The 23,709-nt window shown below is 44.3% G+C and overlaps 1 protein-coding gene across 2 annotated transcripts in view; it reads right to left on the reverse strand.

The window, feature by feature from the left end:
- Positions 1-500: 500 nt before the first annotated feature.
- The window catches only part of LOC147458911 (putative serine/threonine-protein kinase PBL8), a 28,412-nt gene continuing 5,203 nt past the window's right edge, over positions 501-23,709 (reverse strand). For both annotated transcript variants that reach the window (XM_086510333.1, XM_086510334.1), the window contains exons 2-6: positions 1,900-2,225; positions 1,680-1,815; positions 1,448-1,584; positions 1,246-1,369; positions 501-1,138 (exon numbers count right to left, since the gene is read on the reverse strand). In XM_086510333.1, coding sequence (XP_086366459.1) covers positions 750-1,138; positions 1,246-1,369; positions 1,448-1,584; positions 1,680-1,815; positions 1,900-2,225 — 1,112 coding nt within the window. In that variant the 3' untranslated portion in view covers positions 501-749. The remainder of the gene's footprint in view (positions 1,139-1,245; positions 1,370-1,447; positions 1,585-1,679; positions 1,816-1,899; positions 2,226-23,709) is intronic.

The raw sequence follows: 23,709 nt of genomic DNA on the forward strand, positions 1-23,709 counted from the left end.
GCCCAGTCCCTGGCCCCCTTTCCCTCGACGGTGACGGCTGGGAATGGTCCTTCAGTGGCCATTCCCTACACCGTCAAGGTCGAGAGTCGCGGGGCTGAAGATCTCAGCCGTGCATCTACTGTCAGTTCTTTGACAGAATATTGAGCTCAACCCTCAGATCTTCAACACCTCAGCACGTGGAATTAATCAAACTATCCTCTATCGGCTGCGCCAATAATCACTCGCCATCTCAGCACATGGATTTTCATCTGCTGCCGCTGCCTGTATGCTTTGGCAAACAATTATACACTTACTATTGCAATTTAGGACTGATTGATAAAAAAGTTTCATACACTTGAATGCTATCCATCAAAGGGGGACCCATTCCTGACCTGCTATTTTCAAACATGACAACAACAGCTTTAAAGTCTTACCATAAACAAATTTATCCACAAAAAAGAACAAAAAAACCTGTGGGAATAAACTCGGGGGGGGGGGGGGGGGTACTGTGACAGCATTCAGCCTCGCCACGAAAAAAAACCCAAAACAAAGAGCAAGAGTCCTTCCACTACACATGGCTTGCAAGTGTGGTATTTTCAAGAGACTGAAATATTTCCTATGATGCATTATGGCACATTGCCTCGCAATGCTAATTACAGCGGTACATGCAAGCCTCATCAATCAGAGTGTGTACTTGGAAGACTACTCTCGTGTGAGAAGACAAGTACCAAGTTGGGTGTATCTCTATGCTGGGGAAGGCATGCCAAGGGCTATTGAGCCCCGTTTCCAGTTTGTGACGATGTAACAATCCCCGACCCCGCTACATAAGTATAAGAGGCAGTTGCCATATCTCTCATGTTCTGCAGGGGCTCCAATGCTTCAACAACAAAGCTCATTAAAGGCCTTGCTTTAGGATTTTGGCTTAGACATTGAAATGCTAGGGTGGCAGCCTTGTGTGCTCCTTTCACTGAATACACTCCATCTAGTCTTGGGTCGACAATACGCAGGAATTTCCGCTTGTCACGAAGGTAGGGACGAGCCCATTCGACCAGATTATGTTCTCCACTGGGTCTTGTCTTGTCAATAGATTGTCGACCCGTCAAAAGTTCCAGCAGTACCACTCCAAAGCTGTATACATCGCTTCTCGATGTCAGGTGACCTGTGAGATAATCACAAGTGGGTACATTTTAACTAAATCATGCTTTACAAGCAGCATTTGTACACTTTTAACAAGAATGACCTTAGCTTCAAATCAGCAAAGCCTACCGGTCATTACATATTCAGGTGCTGCATAACCATATGTGCCCATAACACGCGTTGACACATGAGTTTGATCACCCTGTGGCCCATCTTTGGCTAGCCCAAAGTCGGACAGCTTCGCTGTGTAGTCCTGGAAAACAGGTTCGCAAGGTAACTTAAAAAAAGTACACAGAGTAAAAAGAGAACAAGGAATCGCTAGGATTTGTACCGAGTCCAACAGGATGTTAGACGTCTTAAAATCCCTGTAAATGACTGGTTTCTCAGCTCCATGAAGGAAGGCCAGCCCTTTTGCAGCACAGTACGCAATTTTCATCCGAGTAGCCCATGACAGGGGCAATGCTGCTTCTGAGAAACAGCAACAAACAGCAACATTTAAGAAATCCAGTGTTTGGCTGAAATTTTGATCTGCACGAAGCACACATGAGAGCCTGAGAGAATACTTCGGAACAAATGGTTCTCCAGACTGCCGAAAGGCATGTATTCATAAACCAGAAGCCGATGCTCATTCTCACAACAATAGCCTATCAGCCTGACCAAATGTGGGTGTCGCAACTGGCCTAATACATTGACCTCTGCCTGCAGCAATTAAAAGATCGTAAAAGTTGAGACGTGCAGGCAATGCGTAAGTAGAAGGCTATTTATTTACATGACAAACAGTACCAGCCACTCTCTATGACCTTGTGAGCCCTCTTGATTAAGCACTTTCACAGCAACTGTGATGTTTGAGGCAATCTTGACTCCTTTGGGTCCAATATCATCAACCCAGCCTTTATACACAGTGCCAAACCCCCCTTCTCCCAGAGCACTATTAGGTCGAAAATTCCTTGTAGCTGATTTTAGCTCATTGTAGGTAAAAACTCGTACACTGGAGCTCTCTTGCAAACCTTTTTCAAAATTAGGTGTTGCAGGAACGCTTCCCCCATTGCTCTCACTCGACATTTGCTGAACTGAAGGTGCTTCATTGACAAATGAAACATTCAGTGAACCTGAAAACAGGGCCACAAAGACGACACAAAATTAGAGAAAATTAGTGCATGAATACAAATTGTCGACTAATACTCCAGAGTTAGACAACCATGGCAGTCAAGCAGAAACAGCGCAATGCAGTCAATACAATACAGAGCTACAACTTGTGACTTTGGTTGACCAAACTCCACATGCTAGTAGGCTGATTAGACCCTTTCTAGCTTTCGGAAGGTAGTTTTGCCCCCTTTTGAGGCCTTTGTGGTCACTCCTTATGAGGGGCATGAAGTGCTTAGACTTTCAGCCCGTACGTACGGAACGTTCTTCCGTACTGAACCAACCTTTAAGTACGTGATAGGTACGTACCATTTATAAAAAGGAAAATTACACTAAATTTAAGTTCACAGACCTTTCAAGAGAGAGTCTTTTGTAATCCTGGTCAATTAAAAAAGCCTAAGGCTCTCTCCCTTTCACCCTATTATCCCAATCTGAAAGCGCTTCTAGCGCGAGTGGTCCGTGGAGAAAATGGTCCCCAAAAAAAAACAAAAAAACAAAAACAAAAAAACACCCCCCCAAAAAAAAAAAACTTGCCGTACAGTACCGTACGGTACGTACTGTTCCGTATCGTACGGTTGTACCGTACGGAATCGTAAGGTACGTACGTATGGATTCCACCTTGGAATTGACATGCACTTCTGGACTATTCGCAACTAAACCAAAAGCTTCAAGGTAAAGCTTTAACAACTGAGGAGTACCTACCAAGTCCTCCACTTCACATCAAGAGTAGGGTAGTTTTTGGACTTGACCAAGTATTCCAAACTAGATTACCCTTCACTTTCCTTTCCTTGTGCGCTGGAATCTGCTCAAGTGAAAGAATCTCTTCTGTTTCTTCTATCTCGTGTTGCTCCTCTGGCTCCTTGTCCTGTGGCGCCTCACCCTTGAAAGCTCATAGTAGACTCACATGAAAAGAATTATGGCAACTTAAGTCTAAAGGATAATTCTTTGATCTTTTCCGAGCCCGGAAGGGCTCATTGTCACGCATACTAAGCTTTGAATAAAGTATTTCCTTACTCTTCATCTTGGTCAATCATGCCTTCTCAAACTTAAGAAGCACCCAATCACGTTCCTCTAACTTTAACTCGTGATGATGCTTGTCTCTTGCTTTATCATATTGTCCTTGAGACTTCTGCAAAGGCTCCTTAAACTTGGTAAATGTTGTGGCTAGATCCTCTACAGAATGATTAGTTTGAAAGATCTTGATCTCAGTACACAAGATGCGGAATCCCAATCGATGTCTGTATGGTGTTGTATGCAAACTCCACCGATGGCAAAGAACTCAAGGCCTAGTAACTAGCATACTCCATATGCTACCTAGCAAACTCCATGTGCTAACTAGCATAATCACTTTCTGTTAGACAACGTACTTATCATGCAATTGAGCATACTGGGTATGTAACTAGCATACTAGGTATGTTAACTAGCATAATATGTATGTTAATTAGCATACATATTGTGTTAACCAACTAGCTATGTATGCTATTTAGAACCCAAGGCATGCTAACTAGCATACTCCATATGATAACTAGTATAGTCCATATGCTAACTAGCACAGTCCATATGCTAACTATCATACTCACTAGCTAACTAGTATACGCATTAGGACACCCATCATGCTATTGAGCATACTAGGTGCTAACTAGCATAAACAGTGATGTTAATTAGCATACATCAATGTCAGTTTTTGTAAATAATTAATTTATTTACTAGAAAATAATTATTTAATTAGTTGTGTGCACATCAGAATAGAACTAGTAGTTCTAGGGCCTCAGGTGTGCCTGAATGAGGCATAGAACACCTTAGAGAGACCCTAGCAGAAAAATAACCTGAAGCCCTAGTGATTGGGAAATCGGGCATTCAATAAGGGGTAAACAGTAGCCTCAGATTTTAAATGCAGAAAATTACGCGCGTCAGTGCGGGCACAGGAATGAGATGGGGTCCTCAGAACAATAATCCTAAGGCCTGGATTATTTTAAATAAGGCCTTAGGATAAGACAAATAAACAAATTTTAATCATCTGCGTCAAGGCAAATGGTCGGACAAGTGTGAACAGGTGATGTAGGAGCAGTGCCGGTACGACATTTTGCCGAGGAGCATATAATGTTTTCATAAATAGCATTCATGTGACCATTTGTGCGATATTTGCACATTTCATCAATGGCCTAGGAACTTTTAAAAGTCAAAAGTTAAATGGTCTTTAAGTTATTAAGTGTGCCACTTGGCACACTTACCCATGCAAAGTGACTCTCTCTCTTGCTCTCGCACCCTCCCTCATCTTCTAGCGCCCCCTCTTCTTGCTGGCTACTTAAGAGAAGCCCCTTCCCCTCATGGGAGGTTGGCAGTGCACCTACCCCCCTTGATGTGAGTGTGCTCTACGCGTTGGAGCTCTCGATTGAAGCTTGAGAGCAGCCCCTTGCGACTTATGTGGTAGCCTTGAGCTCCCATAGTCTAGAACAAGGGCTCTCACAGCCAAAGCCGTCTTCTCTCGAAGTTGTGTCGCGAAAAAAGCTACTGCATACACTCTCCTACTCGAATGTGAATATCAGCAGAGCACTTCTAGAATCTCAGTCTCCTCTACCTCCCCTACGCATACACAAAGTTTGATGCAATTCCATCGCGAAAAAGGCCTCCGTTTTGGCATTGGTGCGTGCACAGGTAAGATTTTCAGGTTATGTGCAGAAAATTACAGCAAGCGTGTGTGTGCGTTTTGTGTGTTTCCTCCTTGGGTCCATTGCAGGAATGATTACGTATGAAGGGACACATTTAGCGGAAGATAGACTCTCCTTTTCGAGAGCTTCCGAGGAGATTTGTGGCAGATAGACTCTCGCTTGCGGCAGCTTCCAAAATCTCACAAAAGAGGGAAAAACCCTCGCAGTAGTTAGAGAGTAGACCTCTCACTCTCTCAGTCAGAAGCAGAAAAAGATCAAAAAAAGAATAGAGGACGGGCATTTGCCCCATTCTTGTGCTTGTAAAGATTCTCCCTTAGTAATAAAGATAATCTCTTTATGAGGGGGGACCAACCCATCTTCTGCTCCCCAATGATGGGTCAAGCTTTCTCTCCCTCTCCCCAATTCTCTTGAGTATTTGAATTGCATTTGAAAGTCAATTTACGCTTCCATCTATTCGTGACATACTACTCCCACTGAGATTTATTTTCAGAGATGTAACACTTCAATGTTGATAATCTTTGACTACAATCGGTCCGTAAATAAAACGATGAAGAGATTTTAGTGCAAGGCACACGTTATCGCCAATTCTCTCCAAAACAAACTCATAAATCTAGGGTCTCTGTCTGACACAATAGACATAGACACCCAAGATGTTCAAAACAAACAGCTTAGCCAAATGATCGACCTTCCTTGTCTCCTTCATTGGTACAAAGTGAGTGCTTACTAGACCTATCCACAATAGTCTAGATACCATCATGCTCACTCTGAGTCTTCAAGGGGTCAAAAATCAAGTCCATAGCAATACTCTCCCATGGTCAATGTGGAATAGGTAAAGGCTATAGGGGTCCTGTGAGTTTGTGTCTTTCATACTTCACTTACTGATACACAAACAAACACGCACAAACTCACTCACATCCTTCTTGAGCTGAGGCTGATAGAAGTAGCTCTCAACTACCTTAAAGGTCCCATCTAGCCCTCTATGCCCAACAAAAGAAGATTACGACTCTCAGTCAACACTCTTGCCTCAAAGTCCTCGTGACACAACTTGGCTTTCTGCATCAAATAACCATCCTTGAAGAAGTTCCTCCAACTGTCTCAACTCTCCCTACCGTGTACTCTCTCAAATACGACATCAAAGTCTAGATTAGAAACATACTACTCCCCCGGTCCTCATATCATCGAAGTCATGGTAAAACACTACTCCAATAGAAAGAACAAACTGAACATACTTTTAGCACTTCAATGACAACTGAGCTGAAAAAGAGAGAGAGAGAGAGAGAGCACACGCGACACGGAGTGGCGGATTCCCACCCCAGAGAGTACTGGCCCCAAACCTTGGCATCCCTTTCGGTGTTTCTTTATATTACTTTAACTTTGTAAAATATGGGGCCCTAGTGACCTAAAGGGATTAAATAAAGCAGGACCACAAACACACTCACACTTTGCGTAGAAGATGATGATGTGGCAACTGTACGTACATGCTGCAAAACGCGCCGCTTGATGACGTGTCAACCTATACAGATTTCCACTTTTTGCATTGGCTTGCTGACATGGCAGCTTGTACGAATTCCGTAATTTACACTGGCTGATTTCAGCGCCAACTTTTGGACCAAATGCTTTTGAGTTTGATTGCTTTTCATGTAACTGCTTTTCAAGGCCAAGGGCCTTCAAATAAGTACAGAGGGCTCAGTCTCTAGCATGCTTCGGTGAGAAGGTGCAGAGCGCGTATGCCGGCCGGACGGGGTCCCATAAGTTGGCGGGAACTCCTCTTCTTTAAAAAATAGGCCACTCGGCAAGACTTTGTAATTTGGTAAAACTTCTCCTGCTGCTTCAGCTTCTTCACTTAGGGTTTAGGCCCCTTGATCGAGATCTAAAGGTTGGCTCCATTCTTCAATGACTTGACACGTCAGTAGTGTGTGACATCCCCCCTTCTTGAAAGAAAGTAATCGTCCGTGATTACAACATATCCGCAAAACAACTCAAGTTAGCTCAAAAATTTCCGAGGGATGATCAATTTCTTAATCCAAATTGGAGCTCTTGATTTCCTGGGTCGCTGGCTTTCCCAAAGAATCTCATCCAATAGGGAGTCTCATCCCAGATCGGAACTCTTGATATCTTGGGTCATTGACTTCCCAGTAGTATCTCATCCAATAAGGAATATTCAGTGATTGACACATCACAATGCAACAAAAATGTTCACATATGCATGTTACAAGACATAGAAACACTAAGTTGTCGATGAACACTCCTCTCGCATAACCTAACAAGGTCCGGGCCAGGAGATATTTAACAACTCCCCGTCACTCCTCTTGCATAACCTAAAAAGCTCCGGGCCGGGAGATATAGAGGCCTCTTACAACCTGTTACGTGATACATCCAACCCTATGTGTTCGTGGACAAGCTACAGCATGACCAGGGTTCTGTGTTGCAAAAACGCTAGGCCTTGCTGGGGGGGGGGGGGGGGGGGGGGGGGGGGGGGGGTCTTGCTGAGAAGTTGCTTGTTGAGCAAGGTGCTCCTGCTGCCTCTTTAGCCAGAAAGTGCTAGCGCTAGGTTTTCTTATATACAAACTTAGTAAATTTGCCCTACCTAGCTCCCAACAAAAGTCACTTAAAAATAATAATTGAAAAATGTCAAAAATAGGGAAAATAGGTCTATGCACTGTAGAAATGCTCCTAATGGATTCTGATGGGAATGCTGATGATCATGTTGTGTGCAACCGGAGGATATGCATCTAATCTAAGTGTCTGGACATACACGGTTTGCGAACAGACTCACAAAAGTGCTAGATCACTTCCTACTCTAGACCAACTTGACTGAACACTAGCGTTTTTGCACAGCAGATCAGCCCCGGCAACCACAACAGACAGCAGATCCACTAACGTTAGCAGATTCTACAGCAGTTAGCAGTTTTCCACCGCAGCAAAAGATTTCCAGCCCTAGCGTTTTTGCATCTGCAAGACACCTCAGCGTTTTTGCACATCTTCGCGACGGAATCAGTCCTAGACTCAGCGTTTTCAGTTTTCAGCAGTCAGTACTTGCAATAGAGCCCCCAAACCTCGCAGATCTCACCTTCCCGCAGCAGATCCTTGCCGCACGGTCAGATCCATCAAAGTTTGCAATTTCAGCCCGAAAAACATGATTTCAGCATCTGCGTTTTCAGTGCGTCGTTGTTGTACCGTCGTCATCGACATCGTCACTGACATAAAGTCAGAATTCAGCAGATAAAGATGTGCAGATTTCAGCCATTAGCATTTTCAGATTTCAGCCCGTCTCGTCGTCGTCGGCAAGTCCAAGCATTGTAGAGATTTGTGCAATCAATAGTAGACCGCTCTCGCCATAGAGAGTGGGGCCTTCAGAGGAGGGTTTTGACAACATTCTGGTGTCCTATTCTTCTCTCTATCTCTCAGTCTCAGCACCTTCATTCACAGTGTCTATTCACTTTGTTTGTGTCCATTGCACTCTCTCACTAAAGGAACGAAAGGCTCTCCCGTCCGTAAGTAAAAGGAACCTTGAGCATAGTTCGGAGCACTCATCTTGAGCAAAGTTCAACATTCACTTCCGCTGCACCTAAGATTGGTATCAGAGCTTTGGCAGTGTTTTGTATCACTCAAGGAAAGAACCACAAGAAAGAAAAAAAATTGCTTGTTGCGGTCGCTCGTAACACAAGTCCACTTGGGCGTGTCGATTCCTAATCGTGTTTTTGAGGAGTGACATGAAACCCAAGAAAGAAGGGCTTGTCTAGCCTCCCCTTGCTCTCTTCTCACTCATTGTGAGCGGACCGTGCACTTAGCGGCCGGCCAATCAACGTGAGGTGGGAAAAAGCAACCTTGGTGTGAGCGCAAGGCCGCCAAGGGGTGCGCCCGCAAGGAAGAGTATAGCTTGGGTAAGAGAAGATCCTTCTCTAACACAGATTGCAAGCAAAAGAAGAACCGCAAGAACCTCAAGAACCCCAAGACCCTCAAGAACCTCAAGAACCCAAGAACCCAAGACCCACAAGAACCCAAGTTCCTCGTGAACTTAAGAACCAAAGATCTCAGTGTATGGTCATCACCCAAAGCGGAATGGATACTTCGCATGGAGGTGATGAGCATGAGGGTGGTGAAGAAGAATTTTCCCCACCAGGAGGTTTTTCCGACCCTCCCCCTTCCCCATCTACGCCAAGGATTGCACTAACTCCTATGGAGGCTTTGGAGCAGATGTTTATGGAAAGAAAGTTAGAACGCGAAGCACGGAAAGCAGAAAGAAAGGCCGACTTTGAGCATGAGAGTGAGCGCGAGCAAGCACGCTTGGAGGCCGCAGAAAGAAAAGCAGCAATAGAGCATGAACACGAAGAAAGAAAAGCAGCAATAGAGCGTGAACACGAAGAAAGAAAAGCAAAAATAGAGCGTGAACACAAAGAAACAATGGTAGCCATAGAGTGTGAGAACGAGCAAGCACGCTTGGAAGCCGAAGCACGAAAAGCAAAGTTGGATCGCGAGAACAAAGAAAGAGAAGCAGAATTTGATCGCGAGAATAAAGACAGACAAGCAACATTTGATCGCGAGAACAAAGCAAGACAAGCAATGAACGATCAACACATGCAAGAGTTGTTGCGACTCTTTTCTCATGTGCAGGCACAGATGCAAGAGGATCAGGAGAAGGAGACTCATTCAGTCTTTTCTTCTCCAAAGCATGACACACATGATTTGCATGATGATTTGCATGATAATGATAAGCATGACGATTTGCATGATCAAGATGTGATTATTCACAAGCATGATGATTTGCATGATCAAGATGTGCTTTCTCACGAGCATGATGATTTGTATGACCACGATGTGATTGTTCACAAGAATGATGTGTTAGTTGATACTTTCTCTAGTGAAGCTAATCTCATTGCAGAGACGATCAATCAGGAAGAACCGATATTGGCTCTCGAGTCAAGGTCCAAAGAACCGCGTCAGGAAGAACCGATCTTGGCTCTCGAGCCTAGGCCCAGAGAACCCTCACAGGAAGTACTATAAATTCACATCATTAGTCAGCACGCATTGTTCGAGTGTTTCCTTCGTGATCGTTTTTTGTATTTCAGTCAGCGTCTTTTTGTGATCCCTTTTCCTAGGCATGACATATTGTATGTTGAGCACATTTCACTCATGAATGAGCACGGATGTATGCGGATTTCTCATGAAAAGCTGAAAAGTATGCATTCAAGGAAGTCACATTCCATGTCTCTTCCTTGGCACGACACAGTCGAAGAAAGAACACAAGAAGGATTGAGTATCAAGCATAGGCATTTCCATTGTGTTTTGCCACAGTTGATTGATTTAGATCAGAAAGACAAGTTTCAACCCCATTGTTTGCGTGTGTTTGATGAACGGTTTTGGCACTCCATTTATATGTTCATCTACATTGCATGCATAGTCTTTTAGGAAGACTAAAATGTTTCCAGTCACTTTACATGGAATGGGTATGTTCATGTTTTTGCATTGGAAGTGGTTTCAGGAATTTTCAGCCTCGGAGATTCTGAAGATGGTAGACGTACGACTATAGACGAAGTTGAAGCATTGAAGGAGCTAGAGAAGACTTTGTGTTGCTTTCGACGCAGCCCAAAGAAGCAAGCGTTGCAGACCTTTATCAGTTCAAGTATCGCACGACCCACACATCAGAGTGGGCAGACGAAGAGTCCTTTCCAGGATTCCAGGCCCTGTTGGCGATCTCCCTCGACGTTATACAGTTCGGTACCAGTACCTCACTTTGAAAAGGAGGGGATGTCACGTGACACATCTAATCCTATGTTTCCGTGGATAAGCTACAGCATGACCAGGGTTCGGTTCAGTCAAGTCAGTCTAGAATAAAAAGTGATCTGGCACTTTCGTAAGTCTGTTCGCAAACCGTGCATGTCTAGACACTTAGATTAGATGCATATCCTCCGATTGCACACAGCACGATCATCAGCATTCCCATCCGAATCCATCAGGAGCATTTTTATAGTGCATAAACCTATTTTCCCTATTTTTGACATTTTTCACTTATTAATTTTAAGTGACTTTTGTTGGAAACTAGGTAGGGCAAATTTATCAAGTTTGTATATAAGAAAACCTAGCGCTAGCACTTTCGGGCAGAAGAGGCAACAGGAGCACCTTGCTCAACAGGCAACTTCTCAGCAAGGCCTAGCGTAACACGGCATCAACACTGGCGTTTTTGCACCATAGACCAGCCCTCACGTTTTTGCACAGCAGATCAGCCCCAGCAACCACAACAGATAGCAGATCCACTAGCGTTAGCAGATTCTACAGCAGTTAGCAGTTTTCCACCGCAACAAAAGATTTCCAGCCCTAGCGTTTTTGCATCTACAAGACACCTCAGTGTTTTTGCAGATCTTCGCGACGGAATCAGCCCTAGACTCAGCGTTTTCAGTTTTCAGCAGTCAGTACCCGCAGTAGAACCCCCGAACCTCGCAGATCTCACCTTCCCGCAGCAGATCCTTGCCGCACGGTCAGATCCATCGAAGTTTGCAGTTTCAGCCCGAAAAACACAGATTTCAGCATCTGCGTTTTCAGCGCGTCGTTGTCGTACCGTCGTCACCGACATAGAGTCAGAATTCAGCAGATAAAGATTTGCAGATTTCAGCCCGTCTCGTCGTCGTCGACTTCGTCGGCAAGTCCAAGCATTGTAGAGATTTGTGCAATCAATAGTAGACCGCTCTCGCCATAGAGAGTGGAGCCTTCGGAGGAGGGTTTTGACAAAACTCTGGTGTCGTATTCTTCTCTCTATCTCTCAGTCTCAGCACCTTCATTTACAGTGTCTATTCACTTTGTTTGTGTCCATTGCACTCTCTCACTAAAGGAACGAAAGGCTCTCCCTTCCGTAAGTAAAAGGAACCTTGAGCACAGTTCGGAGCACTCATCTTGAGCAAAGTTCGACATTCACTTCCGTTGCACCTAACACAACCAAACGCCCCCAAACCGCAGCCTGCGTCGTTTGGAGGTGCTAAGAGTAACCACTATTCAGACTTCCTGCATAACCATTCAAGTCCGGGCCGGGAGTAACATCAACAATATTTTTCAGGCATTTAATACTCCCCCCGCAAATAACCACAAGGGTCCGGGCCATGAGTATGTGCAAGCATTCTCAAACATCATTTCTCTATACTCCATCTAGGAGTAAAATCACTAATCATTGCAACCAGTATTCAAAACTAGAGTCAAAACAATTCGAATCGGCACCAAGACAGGTTCAAAACAGATACCATCCATTTCATAATCAAAGTGCATCTGCTTCAAGAATTCTCGATAGATAAGGTTCTACGTAGCTCCGGGGTCAAAGAAAATAAGGGCTTTAAAGCCATTGACTTTGACATATGCTTGGCACAATTCATTTGTACTCTCAAGGCGTATGCCATAGATATCAAGGACTAGTCCAATAGCGGATCTAGCTCTCTTAGTTGGATGTGGCGCCGGGATTCTGTCGATCGTTGGTGCGGGCGTCGGCTCTGCTGGTCTATCAGTGCGATGGGGACAACTAGAATGGTTATGCCCTGTTTGAAAGCATCCAAAGCATCAGCCTTCTTATAGTAAGGTGTCTCGTTGTTGAGGTGTCAAACGACGTCTTTGCGGTTGATTTTCACGAGACTCTCTCGCTCGCATTGGCCCTCCAAGGGGATGAACCTAAAGAAGGACACCGGAAGGTATACGTCGAGAAATCTTTGGTTATAATAGTCCATGGTTTCGATGGCAAGTATTTTCAAGTTGCCCCACTTTGCCAAAATCCGGACTTCAAAGAGAGAAGTCATGTAACTGCGTGCAAAGACTGTCTTGAAAGCTTGCTAGGTCCTTGGAGCATGCAGTTGTGTCGCGAGTGAACTCCACCACTGCATACCATTATCTTTGAGAAATCCCACTGCTCAAGGAATCTTGGATTCTTATGTATGGTTCCCCAAAGCATAGATGTTGTCAAATTGCTATAGGAACTACAATGCTTTCTTCTGATCTTTCATCCCAGAAAAAGCGAAAATTTTGACTGTCGTGCCGTATTCCTTGAAATCTTTTGGTTGGTTAGGCACATATCTCGAGTACGGATAATAAGGGTATCCATATGGGCTCCAACCGTTGTAGCCTAGTGCCGATGGTGGTGAGGGAGGTGGGGGCAACAACGGTGGCAAAGGCTGTTGCACAGGGTCAGGATCAGATGGCTGCACCATATTCCTCCCCCGATCGGAACAGACGGCTGGGAAGGTTGCCGGTTGGAAGCTCTCCTACTTTCTGGTGCTAGAGGAGGAGGTTACCACCTGGAACATCAGAGGGAGTAACATGTAATTCAAAAACTGTTCAAAACTTTGAAGCATCGGAAGATTCTGTTGAGGATGCCATGAAAGTATGTCGCGAAGCTCGTCGATGAGAAACTGCAAGTATTCTACTGAATCCATGAACGCCATGTCTTGGGTTCTTTATGGCTTTATGACCTATAAGACAGAGCGGTGAAGACGGGAGCGCACCCAATGCACGATGAAGTAAGGGTGGGAGTGGCTAATAAGTCCGCGGTCGGGACACGAAGATGCTTAAAATAAAATTCCAGTAGACTTTGGAAGCACCGGTTTGCTCTGTCTGCTCTTTAGTGGGACCGGTATGCTTTTAGAAAAGTACACGCCTGAAGCTCTAATACCACTACCACTAGATAGGCACCTGTTACCATATACATGTGGTAGTGATGTGTGTGAACACACTAGGACCGCCGGGGCATTTTTTCCCTCTTTAGGAGGTTTTTTCCCCTGTGCATTGTATATACGCCCATCACTCTAGGGCTATCATTCTTTCCATTGCACACTAAGTTACACACTCTCTATTGTGTGCCTTGAGCTTCCTTCGTCTTCTCCAAGCTGTGTGCGTTTCTCTGCAACCCTAATTCCAACAATTGGTATCAGAGTAGGTTGCCTCCTCTCGGGCTTAGTCGCCAACTGCTCCAACACACGCCTGCTCACTTTCTCCGATTTCAGTAAGCTTTGGCAAGCATTCGCAGGTCGACAAATACTTCGGGAGAGCTCGGTCTGCTCAGATTTTTGATTTGGGCTCATTTCGGCCTCCGTTTCCACTACAGGCAGTACTGCACAGACTATTTTGTCATTTTTGTGCAGAATATCTGTCAGTGCCGTTTTCTGCATAACATGTGCCTTATAGACCTCTACGGTTTGTGCTATATAGCACGTGTTGTTCCCGTTCCGTTTCTCCTATTTTCGGGCAGTTTTCACATCAGGTGCAACATTTACCATGGCTGACAACAACAATATAGATGTGTTCAAGATGTTTGTTGCTGAGGACAGGTTGGATGGGGACAATTACCCTATGTGGGCTTATATGATGCAACACGTTCTTGTGTCAAAGGGCGTCTGGAATATTGTGCAGGGCATTGATGTACGTCCTGGTTTTGAGGATGTAGGCGATGTTCAAGATGTTGCAGGTCTTACTGCAAGGATTGCTGCTGTTAGAGTTGTTTTGCCTACGGCAGAACAAGCTCGTTGGGATGTTAAGGATGCACAGTCTCATGCATTGATTACATTGTTTGTGAAGCGCACCGTTGTTCCTCACATCCGTTCAACAAAATTTGCAAAACAAGCTTGGGATATTCTAGCAAGTCTTTATGCAAGCCTCAATGAGGCTAAAATTGCTTTGCTGCGTAAAGAGCTGGAGTCGAAGATTATGCATCAGGAAGATGATATGGACACTTTCCTTGCTAGTGTCAAGGATATCAACGAGCAACTTATTTCTGCAGGTGAAGTCATTTCAGACAGTTCCCTTGTGCAGACTATTCTTGATGCCTTACCACATTCTTACCAAACTTTTGCTAGTACTTGGAGACTTATGACCCAAGGAAATCCAGAAGTTGTCAAGTTTGAGCATTATGCACATTGCTGTTGCAAGAGTCACTTTCTAGAAAAAACAGGACTAGACAACGTGCAGTTGAACAGGCTTTTATTGCTTCTCAAAGAAAGGGTGGTAACAGCAATGCAGCCACTTCTTATGGTTCTGCTGCGAGTGGCAAAACTTCTGTTCCCAATGCTTCTGCTGGCAGCACTTCTCTGGCAATTCTGGTGATAAGGGCAAAAAGAAGATGCGCTACCATTATTGTAAAGCTAATAATCACTTGATCAAGTCATGTCCTAAGTTGAAGGCCAAAGAGGCTAAGAAGAAAGAGGGTGGTTCCACTGCAAATGCTGGTTCCACTACAAATGCAGCCATTGTTGAGTCTTATGTGAAAGGAGACTGTAATGCTGATGTTGATGCGAAATGGGCTTTTAGCGCATAGTGCACTTACAATCCTGTTGTCCATGATGCATGCTTGTCAGTTGCTGCAGATTCACATGTGTGGTATTTTGACAGTGGTGCTACAAAGCACATTACCTCACATCGTGAATTGTTTACCTCTCTCGAGTCTGTCCCTCATGGGAATTCTATCACTTGTGCCAACAATGCCTCTTATCCAATTCAGGGAGTTGGAAAGATTGTGCTTACTGCTGCTAATGGCAGTTCTTTCACACTTGTTGATGCACTTTATGTACCTAGGATCAAAAAGAATCTCTTGTCTGTATCCGCACTTGCTAAACTTGGACTTGTAGTCAAATTTGTGGATGACAGATGTACAGTTCATGATCTTAGTTTTGGTGATGAAATTGTTGCATCTGGCCTTTTGTGCCGTGGGCTGTATAAGCTCACTTTGTATGACAAGTCTGGAAAAAATTTTGCAAATGCTGTTGCAGATTCAAGGGCTATTTCAGATGCAAAACTTTGGCATGCACATTTTGGTCATCTGAATTTTGCCAGTTTGCTGCGTTTGCAGAAATCTGATATGGTGGCTTCTTTGCCGCCTCTTGAAGCACCTGTCAAACATGTTTGTGAAGGCTGTATTTTGGGTAAGATGCAACATTCTAAGTTTCCAAAGGATAGTTCAGTTCGGGCCACATACAGGTTACAGCTTGTGCATAGTGATGTTTGTGGACCCATGCAAACTCCGTCCTTGGGCTATTACCTGTACTTCGTGACTTTCATTGATGATTACTCCAAGCATGCATGGGTATTTCCGCTTAGAGAGAAGTCCGAAGTTTTTATGTGCTTCAAACAATTTCTGGCTATGGCTGAAAAATGTCTCGAAATGTACTATGGGCACCCTCCGTTCCGATCGAGGGGGGGAGTATATGTCTCATGAATTTAATGCATTTTTGGCTAGTCGTGGGATAAAACACCTATGTACAGTGCCTTATACACCTCAGCAAAATGGTGTTGCTGAGAGGAAAAACAGGTCACTGACGGAAATGGCACGATGTATGGTCAAAAGTCAAGCTTTGCCGCATTCTTTTTGGCTTGAGGCCATATCATGTGTGCCACTTATGTACTAAACACGTGTCCTACGAAAGCTTTGCAATCAATCACTCCATATGAAGCATGGCATGATAGAAAGCCTTCTATTGAGCACATGCGTGATTTTGGCTGTTTGGCATATGCTTTGGTGACACAAACATAGCGCAGAAAATTGGATGATAAGGCTGACAAATGTATTTTTGTTTAGTTATAGTGCAAACAAAACGTATTTTGGTTTCACGGGATGTAGTATTTGTGGAAGATTCTGTTCAGCCCTTGCTGTCATGTACTAGAGACAGTAACGTAAACTCATAGGACATTTACAACACTTTGTTGCCTCTTTTCAGTTGTGGAAATACGAATGTAATTTCCAATGAGGCAAATGTACAGCCTATAGGGGTTTCTGAAAATGTTCTAAATCAGCCTATTACTGATGCAGATGTACATGATGTACTTGATGAGGAAAGGGCTGAAAATGAGCAGGCTAGAGGTATGCCAAAATGGCTGGTGCACAATTTGCGTGACAGTAAATTGGATGCACCTTTATCTAGTCGTACTCGTTCAGGCTCTCGCCATGCATCTTATGCATCAGATTGTTATGCTTTGGCTGTGTCTAGTTTACATGATGTTGAGGATCCTCTGTCTTTTGATGAAGCACAGAATTCAGAAAATGGGATGGCTGCCATGCAATCAGAATATGATGCACTTATAGAAAATGACACATGGACTTTATGTGATTTGCCTCCTGGCAAAAAGGCCATTGGTACGAAGTGGGTTTACAAGTTGAAACGTAAGCCGGATGGTGAGATCGATCGCCATAAGGCTCGACTTGTTGCAAAGGGTTATGCACAGCAAAAAGGCATAGATTATGAAGAGACTTTTGCTCCAACTTGTCGTATGACTACTGTGCGTTTTCTATGTGCATTGGCAGCTCATTTTGGTTGGGATGTACATCAATCGGACACTGTTACTGCTTTCTTGAATGGTGACATATTTGAGGAAGTTTATGTAACGCAGCCTCGCGGTTTTGTCATAAAAGGACAAGAGGACAAAGTGTGCAAATGTAACAAGGCTTTGTATGGGTTGAAGCAATCTCCTCGTGCTTGACATGAGAAAGCTGACACTCATTTGGTCAAACAAGGTTTTCGTAACAGTCCAACAGAAAGCACATTGTATGTAAAGCGTGAGGGTGATGTACTTCTCATTGTGGTTCTTTGAGTCGATGATTTGCTGATCACTGGACCAAATGAGACACATATTGCTGAATTTAAGGCTGATCTGAACGCCACTTTCAAGATGAAAGATTTGGGGCTGTTGCATCATTACTTGGGTATACAGTTTAAGCAGTGTGATGGTGGTATTGCCTTGGGTCAAAAAAGTTACATAGAGACATTGCTATGTAAGTTTGGACTTGAGGATTGCAAGCCTATTGCCACTCCCATGGAAACACGTTTGAAGTTGAGTCTACATGATGCTGGCGATCCTGCTGATGTCACTCTTTACCAAACTGCTGTTGGTTGCCTCATTTATCTATGCAACACGAGGCCGGATATTCAGTTTGCAATCTCACAGGTCAGCACATTTATCCATAGCCAAAGGTCTAAGCATTGGCAGGCTGTCAAGAGGATTTTCCGCTACCTTAGTGGCACTTTACATCTTGGCTTGTTTTATCCCAAGGGGGGTCGTTGCTGCCAGACTTACATGCTTTTTCGGACTCAGATTGGGCTGGTTGTTTTGACACGCGAGTGTCCACAAGTGGTTTTTGTTTCATGCTTGGCATTCATGTATATCATGGTTGAGCAAGAAGCAACCTACTATGGCCACTTCGAGTTGTGAGGCTGAGTACACGGCAGTCTTCACAGCTACGGTTGAGTGTGTATGGCTCAGACGCCTTATGGCTGATTTGGGTGTTGGACAGGACACTGCCAACACTATCTACACTGACAGTCAGAACGCATTGGCAGTTGCGAGGAACCCAGTTTTTCGTGCTCGCACAAAGCACATTGAGGTGCATTACCACTATGTCAAGGAGAGGCTCTCAGCAGGAGAGATCAGCTTGGCTTATGTGCCAACACAGGACAACCTTGCAAATCTTTTCACAAAGGCATTGTCTCGTGAGAAGCTTGAAGCTTTCCGCAAAGCTTTGGGCTTACTCCCCTTTGTGGACTGATCATGTCCTCAGGGCATGGCACTTCCCTTTACTCATGTGCCAGCTCTCGTTCACCGCATCAGTCCAGGGGGGATTTGTTACCATATACATGTGGTAGTGATGTGTGTGAACACACTAGGACCGCCGGGGCATTTTTTCCCTCTTTAGGAGGTTTTTTCCCCCGTGCATTGTATATACGCCCATCACTCTAGGGCTATCTATCTTTCCATTGCACACTAAGTCACACACTTTCTATTGTGTGCCTTGAGCTTCCTTCGTCTTCTCCAAGCTGTGTGCATTTCTCTGCAACCCTAATTTCAACAGCACCACGTGCCAATAGAAAGAACAGACTGAACAGACTGAACAGACTTTTAGCACTTCAACAACTGAATTGAACTGAAAAAGACAAAGAGAGCACATGCAACATGGAGTGGCGGAATTCGACCCCACAGAGTACTGGCCCCAAACCTTGGCACCCCTTTCGGTATTTCTTTATATTACTTGAACTCAGTACAATGCCGATACTCGCGCTTTGCACCTTCTCACCGAAGTGTGCTAGAGACTAAGCCCTCTGCACTTATTTGAAGGCCCTTGGCCTTGAAAAGCAGTTACATGAAAAGCAGTCAAACTCAAAAGCATCTGGTCCAAAAGCTGGCATTGAAAATCAGCCAGCGTAAATCAAGGAAATCCGTACAGGCTGCCACGTCAGCAAGCCAGCGCAAAAAGCGAAAATCCATACAGGTTGCCACGTCATCAAGCAACGTGTTTTGTGGCATGTCCGTACAGTTGCCACGTCATCATCTTCTACGCAAATAGTGTGAGTGTGTGTGTGTGGTCCTGCTTTATTTAACCCCTTTAGGTCACTAGGGCCCCATCGGAGGGGGTCCTATAAGTTGGCGGGAAATCCTCTTCTTTAAGAAATAGGCCACTCGGCAAGAATTTGTAAGTCGGTAAAACTTCTCCTGCTGCTTCAGCTTCTTCACTTAGGGTTTAGGCCTCTCGGCCAGGATCTCTTCAGTGACTTAACACATCAGTAGTTTGTGACAACTCTTATCGTCGATATTTGTGGCTTGCAAAATAGCAAATCGACAACCAAGCAAAATCGAGATAGGATATTCACCCATCTCATCTATTTCTTCCGACAACTTCGGTTGTGACAAGAAATACTTAAAACTATGAGATCTATGTAGAGTGTAAGTCTGCATCGAGCAAGTAATGCTTTCACTAACTCAAAGCATGTATAGCATGTACAATTGCTAGGAGTTTCTTCTCGTAAATATATGCAACCCTTTGTCACTTCGGTAGCATCCCGCTCTCGTAAGCTACCACATGGGCCCCTACATCCAGACCGCTCCCAAACTGCTATCACAAGCGTCGCAGTAAAGCTCTAAAGACTTTTGCAGATCTAGAAGAATCAAAACACATCGAGGGTGTCACAACTATGATGATGTGGCACGCCTAATAATCGGACCACTGAAGAGGATGCCATAAAACTGATGATGTGGCAAAAACTGACACAATGCTAACGTGGGAGCCAATTCCAGATTTTGTGCCGCAATTCATGGACAGTGAATGAATGCTTTTGATCAGCTTTTCGTGGGCTGTGTTTAGCAGATGAAAAGCTATTTGCGGACGCCCAATTTAGAGGCCCCTTGTACATATAAAAGAAAGCCTTGGGCGTCAACTCCGACAGATCATGCATGGATGCAGCTTGCAGAGCTTACCTCCTGGCGGTTGTTGTCTGTGAATATCAATAAAGAAAGGAGTACCAAAAGGGGCGCCTGACTTTGGGGCCATTGCATTTGGGAGCGAAACTCTACCGCTTCGTGTCGACTCTTCTTCCTCTCTCTATTCAATTCAGTTTGTTGCAATTTCTATTCACGTGTTGCTATTGATTTCTTGCTCGAGTACAGTGGTATCAGAGCTTTACACAATTCTTCTCTTCTAGAGGATCTGATCCGATTTTTCTGTAGAACACATAGGTTCCAACGACGAATCAAACAGAGAGGAACACATCCGACCTACTACAGTTTTGCAGGAGGATGAACAACACTTGAATATCAGCAGGGATACGGAGAGAACCAACGGAGATTCTAACGAGGGCAAGCCTTCTTCTAATCAGTCGCGAGAGGACCATGGCACGCCTTAAACAGGGGATCTTGATAGATCAAGATACAAGCGACAGCTTCAAGAGGACACTTGTGCAAGGCACCTCGTCAGATACTCCAAGGACCCGAACTATGTGGAGTATCTGAAGGGTTATCCGATCCTGATGTCTATGAGAGATGGTAGAAGGCCATCAACACTGCGATCAAGTCAGCAATGAAGACCAGGGCCAAGGGAAGTACAGAAAAGTAGAAGTTTTATTCCCAAGAAGAGTTTAATGAAGCTCTTGAGATGAAAGTCAGTACGCTAAAAAGCACTCTCAGAAGGGCAGTAAGTCAAAGGATTATGTCGGCTATTTGGGTCCAATGAACGAATCAAAGGAGAAGGCACAGGATAAACCAGAAGTTCCAAAGCGGCAGAGGAGCAGGGAAAGAAAGGGAAGATAAATGTATACCTTCATGAGATCAAATAGTCTGAACTTAAGAATTATAAGAGGGGATAAAAATACAAAAGTACGGGACACAAGAAAACAAAAAAAGAAAAAACTAAATCACATTATTTGCTATTTAACAAAACTAGATAAAATAAAACATTATTCACTTAGAAATGCTTTTAGAAAAGGCATAAGAAAAATAAGTGCGGCTTACTTGACTAAACCTTAAAAAAAGTACTCAACTTTAAACCAACAAGTATATATACCTAGATGAATCCAGGATAAGCCCAGATTCACCCTTGAAGGAAAGTGCAAGGTATAGACCCATGGTAGTCACCCACAAGACAATATAATCATCAGCTCCATCATACATAGTATTGACTAAATACCACGACATCCCCACTAACGTCGTCAGTGCCCAATAGTGGGTGTAGAACTAGGTACTACTAACATATGCTCCCCAACACAACACACACCACACGCGCGCACACACACACACACACACACACACACACATGAGCATACATCAACACAAAGTTCAGCGTGCTGAGTTTCTGTCATGACTCCGGAGATCAAGGGCAGACTTAGCCATAATGAAGCCTAGCACTAAAAGAAGCATTAAATCGGAAAAATTAGCACAAAAATGAGGTAGTTGATAGGGCATACGCACCACAAAGGATAGAAAGAATTAGCACAATATCAACTGGTCGTAACTCGGACGAAAACTTCACAATGTGAAGTCTGCATGTCCGCAATACGACTAAAAAATATACCTAGATGAATCCAGGATAAGCCCAGATTCACCCTTGAAGGAAAGTGCAAGGTATAGACCCATGGTAGTCACCCACAAGACAATATAACCATCAGCTCCATCATACATAGTATTGACTAAATACCACGACATCCCCACTAACGTCATCAGTGCCCAATAGTGGGTGTAGAACTAGGTACTACTAACATATGCTCCCCAACACAACACACAACACACGCACACACACACACACATGAGCATACATCAACACAAAGTTCAGCGTGCTGAGTTTCTGTCATGACTCCGGAGATCAAGGGCAGACTCAGCCATAATGAAGCCTAGCACTAAAAGAAGCATTAAATCGGAAAAATTAGCACAAAAATGAGGTAGTTGATAGGGCATACGCACCACAAAGGATAGAAAGAATTAGCACAATATCAACTGGTCGTAACTCGGACGAAAACTTCACAATGTGAAGTCTGCATGTCCGCAATACGACTAAAAAATATACCTAGATGAATCCAGGATAAGCCCAGATTCACCCTTGAAGGAAAGTGCAAGGTATAGACCCATGGTAGTCACCCACAAGACAATATAACCATCAGCTCCATCATACATAGTATTGACTAAATACCACGACATCCCCACTAACGTCGTCAGTGCCCAATAGTGGGTGTAGAACTAGGTACTACTAACATATGCTCCCCAACACAACACACACCACACGCGCACACACACACACACACACATGAGCATACATCAACACAAAGTTCAGCGTGCTGAGTTTCTGTCATGACTCCGGAGATCAAGGGCAGACTCGGCCATAATGAAGCCTAGCACTAAAAGAAGCATTAAATCGGAAAAATTAGCACAAAAATGAGGTAGTTGATAGGGCATACGCACCACAAAGGATAGAAAGAATTAGCACAATATCAACTGGTCGTAACTTGGACGAAAACAAGTATGTCTACCCGATTTTGAACAATTCGCAAAAAAGAGGAATATGTAGAGATTCTTTCTCAGAAGAAACGTATTCAGCATGGTCGTGTCAACGGTGGGCACTTGTAAGTTGTGCGTTTCGTGAACGTAGGGCAGAAGAGACAGCGTTGGCCGACATACGTTTGGTGAGTTGTACCAACACACCTGTGGATTGGAGATGTCGACACTTGGCAGTACGATACACAACCGCCATGCACGACCACCAAGCGGCACCAGGAGACGAAGTGGACAATTGACATGACAGGCTATATATAATGCGTTTGCACTCTGTTTCGAGAGTCGGCTTTCTAGAGGCGATGAGGACAAGCATCAGGTACGACGCCGTTAAGCAGTCTGCTATTGTATTTGGGCATTGATGGGGTCGTTGTGTTTAGCTTGAAGAGTGGATCTGCGAATATGAGTGGTAAATAGCTTGCGGGGAATGGTGGGTGAGGAAAGTGTGACGAGAGAAGGTGTGTGTACACCCTGCTGCAGTTGGGAGAGCTTCATTCCCATTGGCAATATGGACATCAAGCAGCTAGCATGAGCATGCGGCGAGGTTGAAGCGTAGCACATCAGTTTGTGTGCGTGTGTGTCCGGGTTGCCTGTTGCCCCGTTGCATTCCACCTATTGTTGTTCTCTCTGTGAAATTCCTGCACATGCAGAGCCAAGTGGTGGACAGCGAACAAAGAGGGAAAATGGCCGCAGCTTAGAGAGAGAGAGAGAGAGAGAGAGAGAGAGATGAGATTTGATTGTGAGTTACATGTACGTGTTTGTAAGTGTGGGGGAGCTGTTAAAAAAAAACTGGCACATGGAACGGTGGATGAGTGTACTCGTCCATTGAAAAAAAGAGGCACACTACTAACAAGCGATCTTAGTCGCACACCAAAAAAAAGGGGAAGACCTGCATTAGGAAGTGAGGAAAAACAGAAAAAGGATTCCAATAGACCTAAGAAGCTGATGGAAGTCAGTGTGACTGTAGTTGTGGGTGGTGCAGATATAGATTTAGATCTACTAGGCCAAAGGCATGAATTTT

The sequence above is a fragment of the Adiantum capillus-veneris genome, chromosome 4, assembly GCF_014529385.1.
Source record: "Adiantum capillus-veneris isolate H3 chromosome 4, ASM1452938v2, whole genome shotgun sequence".
Classification (NCBI taxonomy): Eukaryota; Viridiplantae; Streptophyta; class Polypodiopsida; order Polypodiales; family Pteridaceae; genus Adiantum; species Adiantum capillus-veneris.